This window comes from Salvia splendens, chromosome 4 (assembly GCF_004379255.2).
Source record: "Salvia splendens isolate huo1 chromosome 4, SspV2, whole genome shotgun sequence".
Taxonomy (NCBI): domain Eukaryota; kingdom Viridiplantae; phylum Streptophyta; class Magnoliopsida; order Lamiales; family Lamiaceae; genus Salvia; species Salvia splendens.
In genome coordinates this window covers 38,428,032-38,447,544 of record NC_056035.1, presented here as the reverse complement: position 1 = coordinate 38,447,544, position 19,513 = coordinate 38,428,032, and the positions used below count along the sequence as shown (strand labels likewise).

General features: G+C 35.9%; 3 protein-coding genes across 6 annotated transcripts; 1 reads left to right on the top strand and 2 right to left on the bottom strand.

Annotated features, from left to right (window-relative positions):
* Nucleotides 1-124: 124 nt before the first annotated feature.
* Nucleotides 125-4,443, bottom strand: LOC121801300. The gene is made up of 8 exons (XM_042200766.1): nucleotides 4,010-4,443; nucleotides 3,470-3,612; nucleotides 3,090-3,361; nucleotides 2,614-2,768; nucleotides 1,691-1,953; nucleotides 1,355-1,417; nucleotides 853-1,126; nucleotides 125-511 (listed from the first exon to the last, which is right to left on the bottom strand). Exons 1-7 carry the CDS (start codon nucleotides 4,284-4,286, stop codon nucleotides 872-874), a joined length of 1,428 nt encoding a protein of 475 aa, XP_042056700.1. The 5' UTR covers nucleotides 4,287-4,443; the 3' UTR covers nucleotides 125-511; nucleotides 853-871.
* Nucleotides 4,444-7,829: 3,386 nt separating this feature from the next.
* On the top strand, nucleotides 7,830-11,076 carry LOC121801413 (protein OS-9 homolog). Of its 2 annotated transcripts, none has more exons than XM_042200895.1 (8): nucleotides 7,830-8,005; nucleotides 8,503-8,579; nucleotides 9,246-9,449; nucleotides 9,673-9,744; nucleotides 9,847-9,962; nucleotides 10,061-10,127; nucleotides 10,202-10,308; nucleotides 10,657-11,076. In XM_042200895.1, the coding sequence occupies exons 1-8, from the start codon at nucleotides 7,912-7,914 to the stop codon at nucleotides 10,823-10,825; spliced, it is 906 nt and encodes a 301-aa protein (XP_042056829.1). In that variant the 5' UTR covers nucleotides 7,830-7,911; the 3' UTR covers nucleotides 10,826-11,076. The 2 variants fall into 2 exon arrangements, with proteins under 2 accessions (XP_042056829.1, XP_042056830.1); XM_042200896.1 differs by having other exon boundaries at nucleotides 10,202-10,322; nucleotides 10,657-10,827.
* A 138-nt stretch (nucleotides 11,077-11,214) lies between these two features.
* Nucleotides 11,215-16,068, bottom strand: LOC121800286 (NEDD8 ultimate buster 1-like). Of its 3 annotated transcripts, none has more exons than XM_042199860.1 (11): nucleotides 15,720-16,068; nucleotides 15,013-15,135; nucleotides 14,813-14,909; nucleotides 14,352-14,387; nucleotides 13,842-14,029; nucleotides 13,651-13,753; nucleotides 12,492-12,673; nucleotides 12,341-12,418; nucleotides 12,052-12,154; nucleotides 11,882-11,975; nucleotides 11,215-11,781 (listed from the first exon to the last, which is right to left on the bottom strand). In XM_042199860.1, exons 1-11 carry the CDS (start codon nucleotides 16,028-16,030, stop codon nucleotides 11,420-11,422), a joined length of 1,677 nt encoding a protein of 558 aa, XP_042055794.1. In that variant the 5' UTR covers nucleotides 16,031-16,068; the 3' UTR covers nucleotides 11,215-11,419. The 3 variants fall into 3 exon arrangements, with proteins under 3 accessions (XP_042055794.1, XP_042055795.1, XP_042055796.1); XM_042199861.1 differs by having other exon boundaries at nucleotides 12,492-12,667; XM_042199862.1 differs by lacking the exon at nucleotides 14,352-14,387.
* Nucleotides 16,069-19,513: the final 3,445 nt, after the last annotated feature.

The following is a 19,513-nucleotide window of genomic DNA, read 5'->3' as shown; positions in this document are numbered from 1 at the left end:
AATCATCACACGATTAATTTATTCGATAAATTCAAAATCTTCCACAAAAACTACTCAAAATCTAAACAATCTTGATGATGAAGCTAGTGCAAACATGAACTGTATTACATAATCTAGCCTCATATACAAATAAACGAGGAAATTAAATTAAATTAAATTTATCAGAAAGCAGAAGCTGCGAGAATGAAATAATATGTCAAAGAACTTTATACATGAAATGGCTAGAGCTATTTAAGTCACAAATATGAATACACAGTTATTTGGGCATTTGCTGCAGCTGATTGATGTGAAATGGCCATAAAGCAAACACAAGGATAGGACTCTTAAAGTGGCATACCCCAATCAGCCCGGTGCATCCATCGAATCGATCATGGCTAGTGCAGCAAAACCAGTTTAAAGTAATGGCCTCACATTGCTTGGATCCACCACAAGGAAAAATTGTCTTGGAGCCACATGACCAAAACGTTTTAAGAGCTGCATCGAAAGTTTCATGCTCTTTTGCAGGCATAACCTGCAATGACAAAATAACTATTACAGATCTGGCACAGAATGATAATGAGTACCATACACATTGTTTTCACTAGATTAGGAAGAGAGATATAGTCCAAGACATTGCAGAATTGAACTATTAGAAAATAGCCATGCCACAGTCATGTTTTATGTACTATCATAAAAAGAATTTAAAGAAGACATGTCACATGTGCGCTCTCTCTCGTTATCTTCAGAGCCAGTGATACCTAAATTTTAACACAACCGTTTTCTCTCATTATAGCACAGAGAGAGGTTACAGCATCTATGAAAGCTGATCCACGTTATCATCGTGTTAGCAAGTTGAAAGAGTCTGCCTAGTACCGGAAAGGTGGTTTCTTGGTTAATTAATTGATCTCTTTGCTTTCTGCAAAACATCCTTCAAGACCAAGGATATTCTATGTGACATATGGTGTTCCAGAAACATTTCTTTGACCCGAGCGTAACCCTTCATCCCCATTGTTCTTCTCATATCTACATTTGTGGCCAGCTGAATGATGTTTTCTGCAAGGGGTGTTACACCCTCTTTGCCAGCTGGATGAAGCCAACCTGTCGTGCCGTTCACTACAATCTCCATTGTACCTCCAGCTGCAGTACCCTAGAAGAATATGAGATATAAGTTCAGTGATATTCATAAGATAACCCACCCAGTCAACTAAAATTAATTTGCTGCCCAAAATAGTACTATAAGAATCTAGTAATTCCATAATAAAATCCAAATGTAATATGACCATGACTCTGTATTATACATGTGATAACTGAACTACGAGAAACCTATGTGTTGCATGCACAGCCAAAAAACACAAAACAATATTGCAAATCTCACCAGTACAGGCAGCTCAAAGGCCATGGCTTCAATGGTAATCCTCCCAAAACACTCACCACGGGCCTACAATTACAAATATAACAGAAATAAATCTCATCTATACATACAAGTGGATCATATTTCTCAATACTACAGCTCAATTGTTGTTCAAAATTTTGACATAAGAAAATGGCTTTCCATATGTTTTCCATCACGTTGCCTTAGCATTAAGACCACGTGATTCCATTATAATGATCTAATCAAAGAAAGATGATACAATGATATTATATTGGAAAATCAAACACCCTTGTAACAGAGTAACACATAAAAGATAGGTACATGTGCTGATTAAAGTACCTGCGAGTTTTGAACAAGAATGTCAATTGAAGCCAAATAAGGTGCAACGTTTAATGTTTTGTTCACAAAGTGAACATTCTCCTGAATTTTCTTCTCAGCAACAAAATTGCGAAGTTCTGTTTCAAATTTAGTCTGGGCACCCAAGTCACTACCCACTACAACTGCATGCATAGGTGGCAGTTTAAGCTTCCTCTCTTTGCTGAGTTGCAGAGCTTCATAGAAACCTTTAAGAAATAGATCCTGACCTTTCCCCCGGGAAACACCTACAGTAACAAAGAAACTCTAGCTCAGAATTTAGTTTTGTGTTTTTTTGTTTTGAAATAGGGAATTTATTGCTTGATCAAGAGTTTAGAAATAAAGGTAAATTTCAAAGCATAGTATATACAGTTCAGCCCAAAATGTATCATCAGCTATACTTAGCAAGTTGGCATAATAATTCCCATAGAAGCTTGAGACACAGTGGTGTACAGTGAACCCAGTTTTCATAATTTTTTATGGGGGAACTCCATTGTTTACAATCTAAAAAATGATAGAAGAACCATGCTCCTTAATCTGAAGGCATCAATGAACCATGAGCCTATGAAGCAGAAAGAAACTGACAAAGTATACTGTCTAGTGACCTATTTATCCAGCCAAATTCCACAGTTTCAAGAGCCAAAGCATGCTTCTCCTATTACATTAGGCAACAAAGCAAGTCTATAGTTGTTCCCTGTACCCACTAATACATTTAAAATCCATGTATTTGCTGTTCAAATTCTTGGTAATCAGCATCTGGAAGAAACATATGACCTAAATGTATATTTTAAAATTTTAGTTGAAGATCTATAATATCAAAAGAGCCCAATTTCATGTGAAAGGAGCATAAGCAACATTTCAATAAGTAGTCACGGATAAACTAAGATTTCACTGGTTGAAGAGCATACTGTTGATAATGGCAAACAGAAGATCATCTTTTCGTATGCCAAGAGATTCCCTAATATGCTCCCGAAGGACCCTTCTAGCAATACTGTCTTCGGCTACTTCCATCAACTCTTTGCTATTCCCCAGGTGCACAACATAGGTCTCAGGCATCTTAATCCTGCACAATTGGGAGGAAAGAATGTATTAATCTCTTAGAAAGGACAAACTGGAAGATAAGTACCCAATGTGATGCATTCAGTGAATTCTTGCGAAATTACAGCATTAGAGGATACAGGGCTGAATAATACTACTAGTAGAATAGAGAAGACTATTCAAAAGAATAATAAAAAAAAAAGTAGAATAGTGAAGTCAGCTAAGACCAGAATCATCAGCCAACTGAATATTGTTCTTCTAAATTCTGTTACAGTTACACAAACAAAATCTCTTGAAATAGCCAAAAAGAACCCTAAGTGTCTTATAATATGCAAAAGTGGCATACCCTAATCGTTCATGAGTTCGGTTCTTCCAGTAGTCAGCAGTAGTTTGTGAATCAATCATGGCACCTGCAACAAAAGGGAGGTGCTTAACATACTCCAGTTTGAAGTAATGCCCTCGCATCTCATGAATCCACCACAAAACCTTGGGGAGTACACGAGCAACATTTTTTTGGAGCACAGCATCCAGCCACTTGCCAGCCACAGCAGTATTTAAAATAACTAGATCAGCTTTAAGAGCTGCATCGACAGTTTCCTGCCCTTTTGCAGACATGATCTGCAATAGATGCAAAAAATCACAATTATGATTCAATATTAGACTATTAGTTGAAGAATACTGCTCAATAGGTTGATTCAATAATCAATATTATGAGCTGCATCATACCTCCACTCCTCTGTCAGTCATTCTTTGCTCCAAACTGAATACCACATCATCTGATTCAGCAGGTTTCTGATTCGTGATCCAGACAACTCGTGTACCAACAGCTCTTAACAGAAAGGCAAGCTCCATTAATAGTAAAGGTCCACCTGACAAAAGTATTTAGGAAAATGATTAAATGAACTTAGATTCCAGTCTCTTACAGATTTATTTCCAAAAGATTGCATTTGTCTAAGTAATCGGTGACAAGCTATGCATTTTCAAATATAACACACTTTTCAGAAAAAAAATTGCTGAAAGCTATGAACATGAGAATTTAGCCAAACACCTAAACAAACACAAACTAGGCTTTTCTAAATCACAATCTCAACTAAAAAGGAATACCGATCAAACCCCGCCCACATCATATCATCCTTAAAAGTCTTGCATTTCTCGTGAGGGTAGTCATAATTCATAATCTCAGCATTGATCAATTGGGCAGTTCACAATAAGTTCCTATCAACAAGATTCCGGAGAAAATATGAATTACAGTAAAATTATAAGTACCTGAGAGCGAGAGCTCATGCGAGACCATGAGCACAAACTTCGATTTCATAAAATCGAGTGGGTTTTCTTCTTTCGCGGCAGTGGTGCCGCCGGAGTTGAATGACTGAACCGGAGCATTGAAATTGTGGCGGTCAGGGTACTCTGCGGAGTTGCAGGAATTGAATGAGGCTCCGATAAAGAACGCGACGGCGGTGGAGAGAGCGATGCATAATAATATCATCAACGACCACCGCTTTTGGAGTGGGACGAACGACGCCACCGCCGAATGCTTGGCCATTGTATTGAATATGTACAATCGGACTGATTAAGTATAACCTAATTGATGCATTAGGGCTCCAATTTTGGGAATCTGAGGGGATCTGAAGAAAGCTCGTTTACTGGCTCACTGTTTACTGCTTGGATCTAAGCTTCACTGTGGTCTCCGACTACTTCTTGGTTTAGATTAAATAAATAAATAAATAAATAAATAAAATTTCAAACATAGATTAGCAATGTTTATAATTTTGTGTATTTTATAGTCTTATATACTCCCCTTAGTCTCATTCAAGATATCCACTTTTCTTACATCTTGACCATATTATTATGTAAAATAATACTAGTACTTATCATCTTATCATTCAAGATATCCACTTTTCTTACATCTTGACAATATTATTATGTAAAATAATACTAGTACTCATCTTGTTAGTACCACTATTTCATTCTTTAATTTAAAAGTATAATTAATATAAACATGAGCAACTTTTCTATCTTTAATACTCATCTTGTTAGTACCACTATTTCATTCTTTAATACTCATCTTGTTAATAACACTATTTCACCAACTTTTCTTCATATTTCTTAAAACCGTGCTAAACTCATGAGATTCCAAAAGTGGAACAGAGAGAGTACTGGTTATTTAGTGATCAACATTTTTTTTATCTCCTTATCAAGAGGCGTCACTTGCAATTTGCAAACATTCATTCCTTAACTATTCATAAGTACTACTACTATTTCATTCTTTAATTTAAAAGTATAATTAACATAAAAAAATATTTCATTAATAAAAATTTATTTAAAATATAAAAATTACATTACAAATTTCTAAAATTAAAAATTACATAAGTAAAATCCTAAAATAAAAAACCATAAAATTATTCTTCTAGCCCTGTCGGCATGTTCAAACAAGACATGAGCAACTCAATTGTTTGGTAATGTGTCACTCGTTGCGATCGTGTGTCGGCCTAGCAGCGAACAACATTTCCATTAAAACAATTGTGGGAGTTTGGGGTCTTTTGGTTTGATTCGTCTCATCCCCTGTATTTAACTATACTTGAATTGATAATACAAATGAAAATTTTTAGAGATAAAAATGTGTGAGAAATTATTTTTTGGATGTGAAAAAATTTATGTGATGGACGAAGTATTTATAGATGACCGTGGATGAATTGGAGGATAAAAAAATGCAAAAAACAAAAAACGGCAAGGGAGTGCCACGTCGCCTTAGCACGTCGTCCCGCTAGACAGGGCTCAACCCTCCGTCAAGAGACGTCCTTCCCGTACCAGTGGGATGGGACACATGCAATGACAACCTTTAACCATCTTGTTTAGATGGGAGGGGATGAGACAGTTATGAGATTGTTAAGAGCTAAGCGTTACTAATGCACTTAGATCACAACTGTAATTTTAATTTATTCCTTATTCAATAATACTCATATTACAAATGTAATTTCAGATTATTTCTTTTGATAATTCAAAAAATATTATAAATATAAATCTTTTGTTAAAATATGATTAACATTACATATGATTCATCTGAAGGGGTTGGCAGCGAAAGCGTGCATGTTCTAACGGATCACATAATTTGATCTATTTAGCAGATTATCTAGACAAAATCTATTCGCGTAATTATCACATGTATCATGCTCATAACTTGAATTAAAACATGCTTTAGCATATAAAATCCCTAAAACATGCTTACTACTGAATTAGCCAATTTACCTCGTTGATTCAATCAAGAATTGATGATGGCTTGCTTCGTCTCCTCGTGAAGATCTTCAGTACTCGACCTCGGATCTTCTGACTGGTGTCCCGGACTGTATACTGATATTTGTGTGGACAAATCTCACCAGAATACTAGGACTCGAATAATGAAGACAGAACTCAGCTCACAGAAGAAGTAATTTTCGAACTCTCTCTCTTTTGAGGGGGAGGGGGGACGAAAATTGGGAGCAATAATAATTGTTATTTCTGTCTCATTTATTCTCCTATTTATATTAAGTCACATATTGGGCCCAGTCATGGATCTAACGAAGAATTTGGACATGACCTCACCCAATTAGCTTTTTACTAATTAAATTGAACCCACAATTTAATATATGCTTATATTGGAATATTATAAGCAGCCACTACAGAAGTAATATTGCACTGCCTTTCCAAATCCGAAATTACAAGTATTCCGAGTTTCCTTTTATTTGTTTAATTCATTTCCCGCGCTTAAGACATAAACATCCATTAATTAATTAATGTCTGCTATGGACTTAATTAATTAACATATTTTATTCTCCAAGAGTGGACTTAGCAAGAAACTCTTATTTATTATTCATAGAGTAATTAAACTCCAACTAGCTAGGTTCCGAATAATAAAACCTTGTTTCGAGCTTCTCTTGTGGATGTTATCAAACGAGACTCTCCTCGCGCATGATTCAACATAATAGCAATCATAGCACCGCTAGATAATGATCACCACTACCCAATATACCTGGATCGTTGGGTGACGAAAAACCCGCACATTTGGTAAGTCAAAGTAGTAGATACTCAATATCGTATGCGCAATGCTAACGTACATTGATTAAGAAATTAATTATCAAGACCTCGTCTTTCAGTAGATAGCATAAAGACTCGTCTTGTTGTTAGATCCATTCAGTGCTATACCACACTAACGTCATCATATTTCAATAAGGCTTAGAAATAATCGGACTGACATTGCAACCTTTCACGATAGGTAGTCTAGGTCTATCTGGGTTGTGAAATTCTTATTTTTCTTTGTTCAGAACTGACCGCGTACCTTAAATTGAGCGCAGCCCACAACCGGTCTACTAGAACAAAGACTTAGACTTATGTTATGTTCGCTTATACATTTAAACATGCAATAAACATCCATTAAATGTAAAACATAACAACATTATGACAAAAATAATCTGTTGCATTCATTGGAAAATAATTATTAGAGTTTTATAGTATTCAATCACTCGAAAGGTGATTTCTAGTATACAAACCCTAACAATCAATCGCACATTTATATCCTATGTGAAATTTACATATTTTTTCTTAATTTTTAAATAATCTTCATTCTACTTTATTCTTTTATATATCTTTTCTTAATTTTTAAATAATCTTCTATCAACTATTTTTTTTTAATAAATTTCTACTCTCTCCGTCCATGGAAAATAATCTCATTTTGCTATTTTAGAATGTCCATGAAAAACAGTCTCATTTCAAAAATGAAAATTTTTCTCCCACTTTATCTACTTTTTCTCATTATCTATCTTGCTTTACCTATTTTTTTCTCCTCATCTCTCTTGCTTTATTTATTTACTGTTAAAATTCGTAGTGTCCACAAATGAAATTATTTTGTATGAATGGAGAGAGTATCAAATGAAATAAATATGAAATGAAATAAATATGAAAGGATATTTACGTCATCTCGATATAAAATAAAATAAAATGAAAAAGAAAAGACCATGCTGGTTGGCCTGATGACGTGGCTGACTTCTATTGGCTGGATACGTGGATATGTTTATTATCAGGTCAGTCGAACAACTCTGTTCTCGTTCGCGGCTCAAATCACCGTCTTCATTTGGGGAATAATTAAAATTAGGGCTTCAAAAGTTTCAGCTTCGGAAAGGAAAATACCAAAAACCATGAGATTTACGCGGTGGTGGGTTCGCGCACTCCTTGTTTCTGCCCTCTTATGCAACGTCGTACTCTCCGATCAGACCATTTCAGCTCATACAGGTACCACTACATATAATTTTCTGGTTGTTCGTAGATTATATTGCTGTTAAGTTGTCATTTTGCTCAATCTCATTATTTGCAGCTACTCGAAAATTGTTAGTATTTCTGTGATCGTTTCATCTCAGTAAAGAAAAATTAAAATCTGGAGAATTTGATGAATTTTTTTAGAGTTGGAAGAATCTGATGCTATTGTTTCAGGAATGTCAATGTATCATATAGGAATGTGTGGAGCTTCCGGAGGACTATGTAAAGCTATCAAATCAATGCTGGAAGAATAATAACTTGAACTAAATAATTTGCAAATTTGTTCATTGAATTTATAGGCTGGTTTGAGATAATTCGTACAAATATCTGAGAGGACAACGTAGTTTGTTAGATGTTCTTATTCGAGATTACGATGGAACTGCAGCATGTGTGCTTTCCTTTTAACTTGCGGAGATCTTTTACCAGTTTGTGATACAATGCAACTCCTTTTCACACGTGTCTTTGGATTGTAGGTAGTAACTTTGGCCGGAGCTCTCGGGATCCAAAATTCAAAATTGAATTTCATACAGAGGATTCACCTTTCGCTCCAGTAAGTATCTCCAGACTGATAGATTATCATTTAACTTCTTGGATTGTGTGTCATGGCTTAAATTTTTCAAGATGGTGTCATCACTTTCAGTTTGAGTCTTAAAACCATAGTTACCATCCAACTTGTTTGGATATTCAGTCGGTAAGAACTATACCCTATCGTTCTACTACTTGCTCAATACTTGACATTTTGTAGATGTGGAACATCTTGTAATAACCTAGGAGTGGGCAACTTGTTATGTGATTCTTTTAATGTTTTATGTTTTTTTTCTCATGTCTGTTGTAACATTTTTTCATTAGTTCTGGTGTCCCTCACTGATTTTCTCTTAAATTAGAGAATGTAAAGCACAATTGCCCACTCCTAGGCACATAGGTTATTCAAAAGAGCCATCATTTATTATTAAATGGTAACTTTCCTCACAAAACCAACAAAACCCATTACATGGTTACTCTATGGTATAGGTTTTTGTCACTTTTCATTATAGGACTGCATTTTTTACTCTCGTTTATGATACAGCAATGGACCAGAAAAGCATGTTAAAGTAAAGGGAAAAGTCAGTGAACCCCATCAATCCTTCATAGCATCAGTAAATGAGTAGATATGCAGTATATCATTAGTTTATGCATTTACTGACAACCTTTTATGGCTATTTTCTATATTTGCCAGGATGAGGACCAAGAGTCCATGATCATGCCCAACAAGAATGGAGAAAAGTTCCTTTGCTTTTTGCCTAAAGTTGAGAAATCCAAGAGTGGAAAGCCAGTTGCTCAACAGAACTTAAGTAGCATGATCATGGAATCTGAGACGCATATGAAACTGAAGACACCAGATGAGCTTCTTGAAGTTCTGAAAGATCGGTGCTTTATCAGGGTAAAATTCTCACTGCTAAAATAGAAACAAACATGGACAACTAGATGGATTTAATTAAAGTTTAGTTGTTTTTACAAATGAGTAGAATCTTATTGTTATTAAGGTTTCATAATTTCATTGATTCTGAAAAATGCTGGAGACTTCATTATTCTGGTTTCAGTACACTTTGCAGCCTTCTTTTTATGATATGGATAGTCTTACATTGTACAATATTTGAGTGCAGCAAGAGGGATGGTGGTCATACGAGTTTTGCTATCAACGTCGATTGCGACAAATTCATTTGGAGGATGAAAAGGTAGCTCTTTTCTAAAGAAAAATGTACACAGCATCTTCTCATTTATATTTGGTCATGATTCCATGTCAATGTAAATGTGATCTAATCTTTCATGTTTCATAGGTGGTTCAAGAATTTTTCTTGGGATTATATGATGCTGAAGCTACAGAGGCTCACAATCAAAATCTTTCTGATGTATCCATATTGAAGGATCCCCGCTCAAAAGATGCATCTCAAAGGTATGAGTTTCAGTTTTACATGCAGATGACTCCATGGAAATAGATTTATATATGGAAAAATGTTGCTTAAATTCTAACCTCACTGTTACAATACACAGATATCATGCGCATATCTTTAATAATGGAACACTATGTGATTTAACAAAACAGCCAAGGGAAACAGAGGTAAATATTTATTAATGTGTGCCTATCCCAAATCGATAACCGGGATAATCATATCACCTGGCTTGTAATTTCAGGTCAGATTTGTGTGTTCTGAACCCAGAGCAATGATAAATTCGATTACAGAGCTGTCAACATGCAAGTATGCCCTCACATTTCAATGCCCAACACTTTGCAAGCACCCGTAAGACTGTCCTGGTAACTCTTGTACTACATATGTATGCATTGTCTCTCTGTAGTGGGGATTGGTTGATTTGAATGATATTTCATTCAAAGTAGACTTGCTCTTGAGTTTTTTTTCTTAATTTCATTATTCTGTCATCTCATTAGATACAAGTTCTTCACCTCATTTATCTTTATAAATTGCTTAGCAACAGACGTGTAGATATATACTCTAAATAAAGGTTATTTACTGATTGTTTTAACGATAAGTTAGTGTACGTCCTTTGCATATCTCCGCTTGGATAGACTAGATTGTTTCTGATCTCTGTTATGTTCTGCTTCTTGTTAACTGCTCATATTTGAAATGTAGATTATTCAACGAAGAAAGACCAGTGTCACACACCATTCACTGCAACGCTCTACAAAAGGAGGAACGGAAGACACAGACAGAGGATGTAAGTTCCCGAGATGGAAAGATAACAATGGTCACTGATGTCGAGTATTCCCCTACTTCCACACCAGAAGAATATGCAACATGAATTGCTACTATTGTCATGAGATGAGTTCTGTCAACAAAATGGCGGGGAAGTTTCCGTCGCGGCAGCAATGTTGGAGCTTTCTTGGCATTGTTCAGTATTAACTGTATTACCATAGCCCTTTAGTTTAAAAAATAGTATTGCTCTATAGGTTTACGGTATACTTTCAGAGTAGAAACTTCTTGTTCGTACAATGTATCTTCTTCATTGCATAAATTATTTCAAGATAAGATAAATGTTCTTCAAACTTAAAATTTTGATTTTGCCATCTTGTTAATTTTTAATTGCCATGACGTTTCTCCTCCGACTAATACGTTGAAGATTCGATTCACTCGCGGTAAAGTTATAAAAGAGATGGAAAGAAAAAGTTATTGGATTGTGTTAGTAGAGAATGAGCAAAAGAAGTAACAAAAATAGAAAATGAACTATTTTATTTAGAACAGACCAAAATGAAAAAAAGTATACTTTTATGTGATGGAAGGAATAAGTCAACTATCAAGTCGAAATACCTAAGGTAGACTAGGATAATATCGGAATGAACTAAAACTGTACAAAAGGAAACAAACTAAGGCATTAAACTGTGGAAGATGGCACTTTCTAGGCATTCTCTGCGGAGCTGATCAGTGCTAAATACTCATTGATGGCTTCACCTTCTTTTGTGACTTCAATATCATAGTCCGAGTACGCATCTGAAGTTCCCAACTCCACAGTCAGCTCATCCTCCATCTCTACGTCCCGTTCCTCCACGGGCTTCTTCTTCTCCACGGGCTCATTTTGACTCGATGACCCTCCAACTCTGTGGCCTGCCCCTACGCTACCTGTGCCGCCCCTTTCTTCAGTAGTTGATCCTCCAACTTGGTGGTCTGCACCTACGCCACCTGCTGTGTTTGTGATTGGTTGTGTAAGTAGATAACTCAACGCTTGCTCCTCGGATTCAAACCTACGGAGAGCTGCTTCCACTGAGAACAGCAGGACAAATTTGTAAATAAAACTTGAAAATAATGAGAAAAGAAGAACAATAGACAAACAATATCTATAAAATTTGTTCGTTTTAGGTACCTGATGCTTTGTCGAAACCCATTGCTACAAGATTCTCAGTCGATTTTTTTATTGCTGCACGCAATCTTCTCCTTTTCCTTGATATAATTTCATTCTACAATTCAAACAGTAGAATGATTGGAATCTGGGAAAAAAATAAGAAACAAAATGACGTTGACATGCAAACTCACCTGTAAGGCAGCATTAGTTTCAGGATTTGTTAAATCATCCAGAGCCTTCTCAGCATCGTTTTCATTTCTACGAAGTGCCTCAGCAGCGATTTCTTTCTGGAACCTGTGAATTTGATGATTATCAACATGTTTCAGAATTGACAAACAGCTCATTCATATCATTGTCTTTCCTAAGCGAACTAAACATTTGGTGAGTGACAAAATCAAGACATATGTTCGGCTAAAGGTTTAAGTTAAGCCTTGAATTTTTTTTATAAAGAAAGTTCTTAGAATCAAATGGCCTACTTACCCTATGGTGACCAATTGGTTCAGATTGCTTAGATTCACAGCTTTGTTAAGGGGCGTCGTTCCATATGTCTTTTGCTCTCTGCATACAGTATATGTCAAGACATTGCATCTAGCATAATCATAAAATTAGCATGATCAAGTCTAAAACCCACAATATTTCCTTCTGCCTCTGAAGATTCTCCTTCCGTTTCTGTGTCCTTTTAGCTTTCTCCTCGACAATAAAATCAAGAGCACGTCCAACATCCAAATTGTTCATGCGGAGAGCCCGCTTTGCTTCACTTTCTTTATACCCCATGCTCAGCAAAAAGGACAGGGATTCATCTGGTACCTGAAGCTGTTAGATGGAACTTAAATTTTTTTTTAACACACACACACATACATCGGAGTTCGTGATACATTTGGCAAGCTAACTAGCCCTTCCCAACCCTCGTGGCTCGTGAACTAGCCTCCCTCCAGCCGGATTCGGTCTCGTGAACTAGCCTCGGTCAGGCTCGTAGACCAGCCACCCTCCGACGGGTTCGACCCGTAGACCAGCGCTGTCCCGGACGGGTCAAGGCTCATCAGCTTGCCAAGCCCCAAGGCAACAAGCCTTGTAAAGGCCCACAGGGGAAATTAATCCCAGGTTGCACCATCCAGGATTCGAACTCAAGACCTCCTGGATGGGCGGTATCCTTGCCTCCCTTCTCAACCAGTTGAGCTAGGAGTCATGGATTAGATGGAACTTAAATTGTCAGAAGAAATATGAAGTGTTAATGTATTTCAGGAAAGAACGACTTGTATGAAGAATCACGTTTGGTGGGAATAAAGTTGCAGACTCTTTATGATAGCACGCAAATTTTGAACTTGTTAAGCACAAGTGGGTATACTCTATGGACATATAAGCAACTTTTAGGGACACTTACCTAGCTGAAGGGACCTGATATTCAAGTGGTACTTTTTGACATGAGAAACTAACCAGAAATCATCACAATGAAGAGTCTTTTCAATTATTTTCCAGAATCAACCTTGGGAGCACAATTTCAAGCTGAAGGGAAAAATGCCTATTTTGTTTTATTATTTTTTTGTTGGAGAGAGAACAAGTCCAGTTCGTCATCAAGTAGTAGTCATTCGAAAATTAGTAGAAGAGATCGAGGTGTAAATTAATAGTGAGATGACTAGGATAACCATAAAACATTAGCAGGCAGAAAAAAAAACCACTCTGTATTGTCAAAGAAGATATTAATATACGCGTCAACGACAAACATGAACGTACCAACACTGACCATAACAAGCATGGATGGGGTATAAATATAAAATGTAGGACCAATTAACCTGGAGGAATCTAGTTTGGGCAGAGCTCATGGCGTCCTTAGATTTCTGCAAATGACCACGGTGATATGCAATCACTCCTTCTAACAACTCCATTCTCAAGTGTCTACAAAATTGACATAAATGCAATGAATATGGCGGACCAATGTGCTGCAACGGTAACAAGATAATGAGGGTGATGATGGATGACTCACAAAGCTAGCTCAGGGAAGCAATGTCCTTGGAGAATTCTGATGCGAGTAGATTCCTTGCCATGAGCACGCTCAATACCTTCCCTGGCCTTTTCAAGGCGAATCCCTGCTACTGATAGCCAACTGATATCACGGAGCATAAAATAACACCAGACCAAGTCTATTTGAAGAATTGATACGTTATCAACCATCTGGGACCCATACAGGAAGGCAATGTTACATCAGTATGCTACAAAAGATGTGATCTTTATAGTAGTCTTGCATAAATATATTCCAAGTTCATTTAATATCCACGCATCATATTTTTCTATCAAGATAGAAGAAAATAAAGACGAACTATTTAATGTGATACATCTACAATGTCTGGTGTAGTTGGGAACAAACTGAGTTTAAACAAAACTTCCATAATCAAACAAAAATTAATGATAACAAAGCTCATCAAGTTAGCATGAGCGGAAAGGAAAATACTTTTATGCCAAAATACTAAACTAACCTATAACTGGAGGGCCTTACCTCAAGCAGGTTTGGGTTGCAGAGAGAAAATGATTCCTAAAAGAAACAAAGTTCAGTTAAATATGGCAATTGGTTGATAAACATGCAATATGAGATGTAATTTTCTTGTTTGATTTCTTTCTATTATTTCCTATAGATCACAAGACCTTCAAACCCAGATCAAGGCATTCAAAATTATATAATGAAAGTTGGAAACCGATCCAAGTTTTCCAGTTAGGTTCTGAACCTTTAAAGTGAAAAAAAAATGATTGCTCTGCAGAGAATGCGTGCATAAATTAAAAGAGAATTAATAAAATTCTACATATATTTTGTTGAAGTAAAATTGCAGTTAAGCATAAGCATTATCAATAATAAAGGTAACCCTGAATATTCAGGTCTACATGAGTTGAAGAAAAGATAAGTTCCATCATTTGTTATTTCCATATTGTGTTGGTGCATGAGATACTGCAACATAGACTCACCTCGCCCATGTTGAGAACTTCTAATGCATCTCTATATTTTCCCTTTTTCATAAGAGCTTTTCCATTTGCATGAAGCATAAGACCCATCATTATTGCCCTAAACATGTAATCAAACATTTTTAGAGAAACAAAAGCACCTTTTTAGATGTCAGATATACATTCAAACACATTCAACAACACTATCAGTTACTCAATTGTACCGTTGGTCAGTCTCCGACCCCCAGTGCACCTTGTGTCCATTCTGATTCTCAAGCTCTAGATTGAAGTCCTCAACAGGTAATGAACCATCAGCATGTCTGGTGGCCAAGTTAGCGGCAGCTGTCCTGAAATTCCAATGGTGTTATAAATGCAAGAATCTGCTGTCTTAATTAGGTGACCAATGCCACTAAACGACACTCTTATCATCTTTTTGACGTTCTGATACGTACTGCACAGTAATCGAACTACAATCCTACAAAAAGGAGAACCAATCATACCAAGAAGCTAACTCTAAGCATATTTCTCAACAAAAATACCAAAAAGGCAAAACTTCCCATTTAGAACCACCAACCATAACAATATGCACTCAAATACACATACTATAATGGATTTTTGACAAAAATAGAAATCTTCACCCATTAAAGACGACTTAAAAAATAAGAAAAAAACAGTAACATTAGTCAGAGAAATCAAGTCAGGATCACCAAAACACAAGAAACACCATCTAAATTTATAATGATCGCGACATCGAGCCCTAAAACCTCAACAAACACAAGCATAAAAATCATCTTGATCGTGAAAAATCCCCAAATAAACCATAATCAAACGATCATGCAATCAAACACGTCTCAAAACCCCCCACAAACCCCCACGTCGAGCAACTGTAACTTCCCCCAAAACCCAAAATTAAACAGAAACACGCGCTTACTTGAGTCTAGCAAGCCTATTGCCGCGCTCTTCCTCCGCCAAAAACTCTTCTTTGATGGAGTTTCCGTGTTGATCAACGGGAATGTTGGTGGCCAGAATCCTGGAGTTGTTTTTAAGCCCCAATTGGGCCAGGTTTTGGGAGCCTTCGCTTTCGCCGTCTTTTAAAACCTTGCCGGCGGAGATGAGTTTCAGGCAGGCGCAGCCGGATCGATCGAGGAGCTCTTGGCGCAGCCTAGCGACAGTCCAGACGTCGAGCTCCACTTCCAACACACCACTCCATGCCCCGCCAATTTTGAGTTTCACCATCACCATCGCAATCAATGTGGAACGGAATTAGAGATACAAAAAGGGTTTATATATACGTATGATTTTGTTGATCATCATTTTTGATTTGTGTAACTTGAGGAGCAAAGGCCGAGGGCCCACATCCATAATTCCCTAAAGAGGGAACATCATTTTTGGTCCACGAACTTTGACAAAGTATCACATTAGGTTCGTAAACTTTGAAAATATCATTTTAGGTCCGTGAACTTTGAGTTAGTATCATTTGAGGTACTTTTTACTATTTCCAAGTTTTTTTTGGACAAAAATACCCTCAATACCTTAAAAGTATATATTTTTAATAAATTTATCATATACTCATATTTTTTTATAAATATCTTTACAATATATTTTTGACAAATTTTCTAAATATAATTTGACCTTAAATATTATCACTTAATTTTGTGACATGCAAGTAAAATTGCTTATTCAATTTTTTATATTATTTTTTTTAATTGAATAAAGAACTTTCTTTAATAATAAAAAATTGAATAAAGATCTTTTTATAAATATCTTTACAATATATTTTTGACAAATTTTCTAAATATAATTTGACTTTCAATATTATCATTTAATTTTGTGACATGCAAGAAAAGATCTTTATTCAATTTTTTATTATTAAAGAAAAGTTCTTTATTCAATTTTAAAAAAATAATATAAAAAATTGAAGAAGCAATTTTACTTGCATGTCACAAAATTAAGTGATAATATTTAAGGTCAAATTATATTTAGAAAATTTGTCAAAAATATATTGTAAAGATATTTATAAAAAATTATGAGTATATGATAAATTTATTAAAAATATATACAATTTAAGATATTAAAGGTATTTTCGTCCAAAAAAATTTGGAAATAGTAAAAAGTACCTCAAATGATACTAACTCAAAGTTCACGGACCTAAAATGATATTTTCAAAGTTCACGGACCTAAAATGATACTTTGGCAAAGTTCGTGGACCAAAAATGATGTTCCCTCTTCCCTAAATTATTACTAATAAAATTTGACCAGTATTTATCGTATGAAATTAATGTGCATGGAAAAATTTAATGTTAATTCGTATGAATTCAGTGTGCGCCAAAAAAAAATTGTTGTTCCATTCACATTTATTATTATTTTTCTTAATTATATAGTAATAGTATAATTAAAATTTATGAATAAAAAATACTCCAGTTTTTACACTAAACAAAAAAAAATACTCCTACATAATTAACGAAACACATAATGAAAATACAAAATAATGCATAATTGAATTAATATTTAAACATGTGTATCGAGAAGCGAATTAGGTTACACAATTTAGTGATTAATTGAGGTTCAATCGTGACTAAGTTCTTGAAATTCCACTAAGAATGACTCAACCACGCTTGATCATTATGTAATTTTTTTCTTTTAGAGCTTTGGCTCTTTCGTTGCTGTAACAAAAAGAACAACATAAAAAGAACAACATAAAAAGAACTGTTCAATGCATACACAGAATATCAACTGATTTTGAAACCATAATCCATCACAAACAACATGAAGATGTCTACAACTCCCAAATTCTTTTCCATTACACCATCAAAGGTTTCACACATGTTTCAATGTAACATTACATCTAGCACAAAATAAACAGAAATCCAGATGTAAAATCTCTGTCACAAGCAATGCAGCCTCTCCTTCATTCCAGCATAAACTCTTCAAGCCATATAAGCACTTCATTCCTCTTCGAGACCAGCAGATTCGACACGAAACAACACAGAATCAGACACTCTTTTGCAAATCTCAAAAAGCTAAGATCAGTATTCTAAGATGTTTTGTTCACTGATCACTTTCTCTGCAGCATTGTAGCCAAGCAGGAAGCTCGAAAACAACAGACAAAAGACGAAGAAATAGACGAAAGTAGTACCACCCTTAGCTTACCATTACAAAGCTCCACGTCCTCCTTGGGTCGTTATAACGTGCTACCAAACAACCCTCTTGACCTCTAAGGCCGCAAGATTTTGCCTCAGGGACTTTTCCTTGTCTCGGAAAATCTCCTCATCTGCCTTTCCACTGAATTTCAACACTGCAGCTATACCTTCCTCCACTTTCCTCAAACTGACTTCTGCTTCATTCAGAGCTGGCAAACTGCTCAATATCAAATCATCCAGAGACTTAAGAACAAAATGAACGAGCGAAAAACGCGTACCCAGCCACAGAACTGAAGCCGGTCGAACCAGAGACAACTTGTCACCACTTGCTTCGACAGCTGTAAAAGGATCTTACTTTCTCACTTGCAATACATCTCAAATAAACAGCCACTAAACATGAAAACTTGCATCAATGAGGTAAAGGAGCAGGGGACCTCATAATTCGCAGTTCTTTTTAGTATCCGATATCTTGGTGTTTCCACATCCGGAGTCTTGTAAACACGAAGCTGCACAGTTGAAAACTCCCACAGAAGGTCAGGAAAGGGTAAATACTAGGCGTAATGCAGCATACCAAGGCGAAAACTCTATGTGACCACACCTGCTTCACCATGTCCAGGAAGCCTTCAATGGAGAAATGGTCATTGTTCTGGATGGAATCCCAGGAGTCCTTGACAGAGAAACGAACGATGATAAGGTGCACGGTGTTGTTGGACGGAAGAGGGCGTGCAATGGCTTACCACATGAGTGCACAACTTCATGTTATGGGCGTTAATGCCCATAACAGAAGTGCCTGTGAAGACTAATTCGGGTTTCCAAGGTAAGAGAACAAACTTCATCACTACAGTCCACCTCGTACTATCTCATAAGGCCCTGTCTACACAAACTCAATCAATCAAGTTAAGTTTATGGTACAATGTTTTCAAACCACAAACTCAATCAATCAGTGTATGATTAGATAAATTGTATTACTACCTTAAATTCCAAACTCATCATCTTTTTAAAAACCAGAAATGCGAGATTTTATGCAGTGATGCCATATAGTATTTCATTAATACACATACCAGAATACTTCATTTTCGACCTTTCTCCGATCCCACGGCAACTTCAACTTCACCCGAAACCGTATAGGGGAGGGGTTGGAATAAACTGATGTTGGGGAAGGATGAAGAAGACGATCGAAGTGATTGGGCCAATTTTATGCAAATAAGTTGGGCCACCTTAAATTTTGGTGGGCAATTAATTAAATAAGTTAAGCTTAATAAATTAACAATTTCCATTTTTCATATTTAAAATAAATCTCTCTTTTCTCATTTTTTTAATTAAAATATTTAACTATATTTTCTTTCTCTACTTGTCTCATCTAATAATTTCTCTTAAAATTCTATACCACTAAAAAATGTGAATATATTGAGTATGACGGAGGGATTAATAAATAGTACGATTGTACTTTTTTCTTCAAGCACCAATCAAAATAAATGAAGTGTATGAGCATGCTTGCTTTGCATAAGTATGTTGCCCAATCCCCAAGAATTGTACACTCATAACATTTAAGAATACATTAATAGTATTATACTGCTCAAGAGTT

Bases quoted from the DNA above. Each gene is read 5' to 3' on its own strand.
- LOC121801300 (XM_042200766.1), bottom strand. From the start codon at position 4,286: ATGGCCAAGCATTCGGCGGTGGCGTCGTTCGTCCCACTCCAAAAGCGG. The intron at 3,613-4,009 runs GTACTTATAATT...TACTTTTGTCAG, and splicing joins GCATGAGCTCTCGCTCTCAG to GTGGACCTTTACTATTAATG. The intron at 1,127-1,354 runs GTGAGATTTGCA...ATATTCTTCTAG, and splicing joins CCTTTGAGCTGCCTGTACTG to GGTACTGCAGCTGGAGGTAC.
- LOC121801413 (XM_042200895.1), top strand. From the start codon at position 7,912: ATGAGATTTACGCGGTGGTGGGTTCGCGCACTCCTTGTTTCTGCCCTC. The intron at 9,745-9,846 runs GTAGCTCTTTTC...CATGTTTCATAG, and splicing joins TTCATTTGGAGGATGAAAAG to GTGGTTCAAGAATTTTTCTT. The intron at 9,963-10,060 runs GTATGAGTTTCA...TACAATACACAG, and splicing joins TCAAAAGATGCATCTCAAAG to ATATCATGCGCATATCTTTA.
- LOC121800286 (XM_042199860.1), bottom strand. From the start codon at position 16,030: ATGGTGATGGTGAAACTCAAAATTGGCGGGGCATGGAGTGGTGTGTTG. The intron at 14,030-14,351 runs GTAAGGCCCTCC...TATGGGTCCCAG, and splicing joins GCAACCCAAACCTGCTTGAG to ATGGTTGATAACGTATCAAT. The intron at 11,976-12,051 runs GTGAGTTTGCAT...TTTGAATTGTAG, and splicing joins AAACTAATGCTGCCTTACAG to AATGAAATTATATCAAGGAA.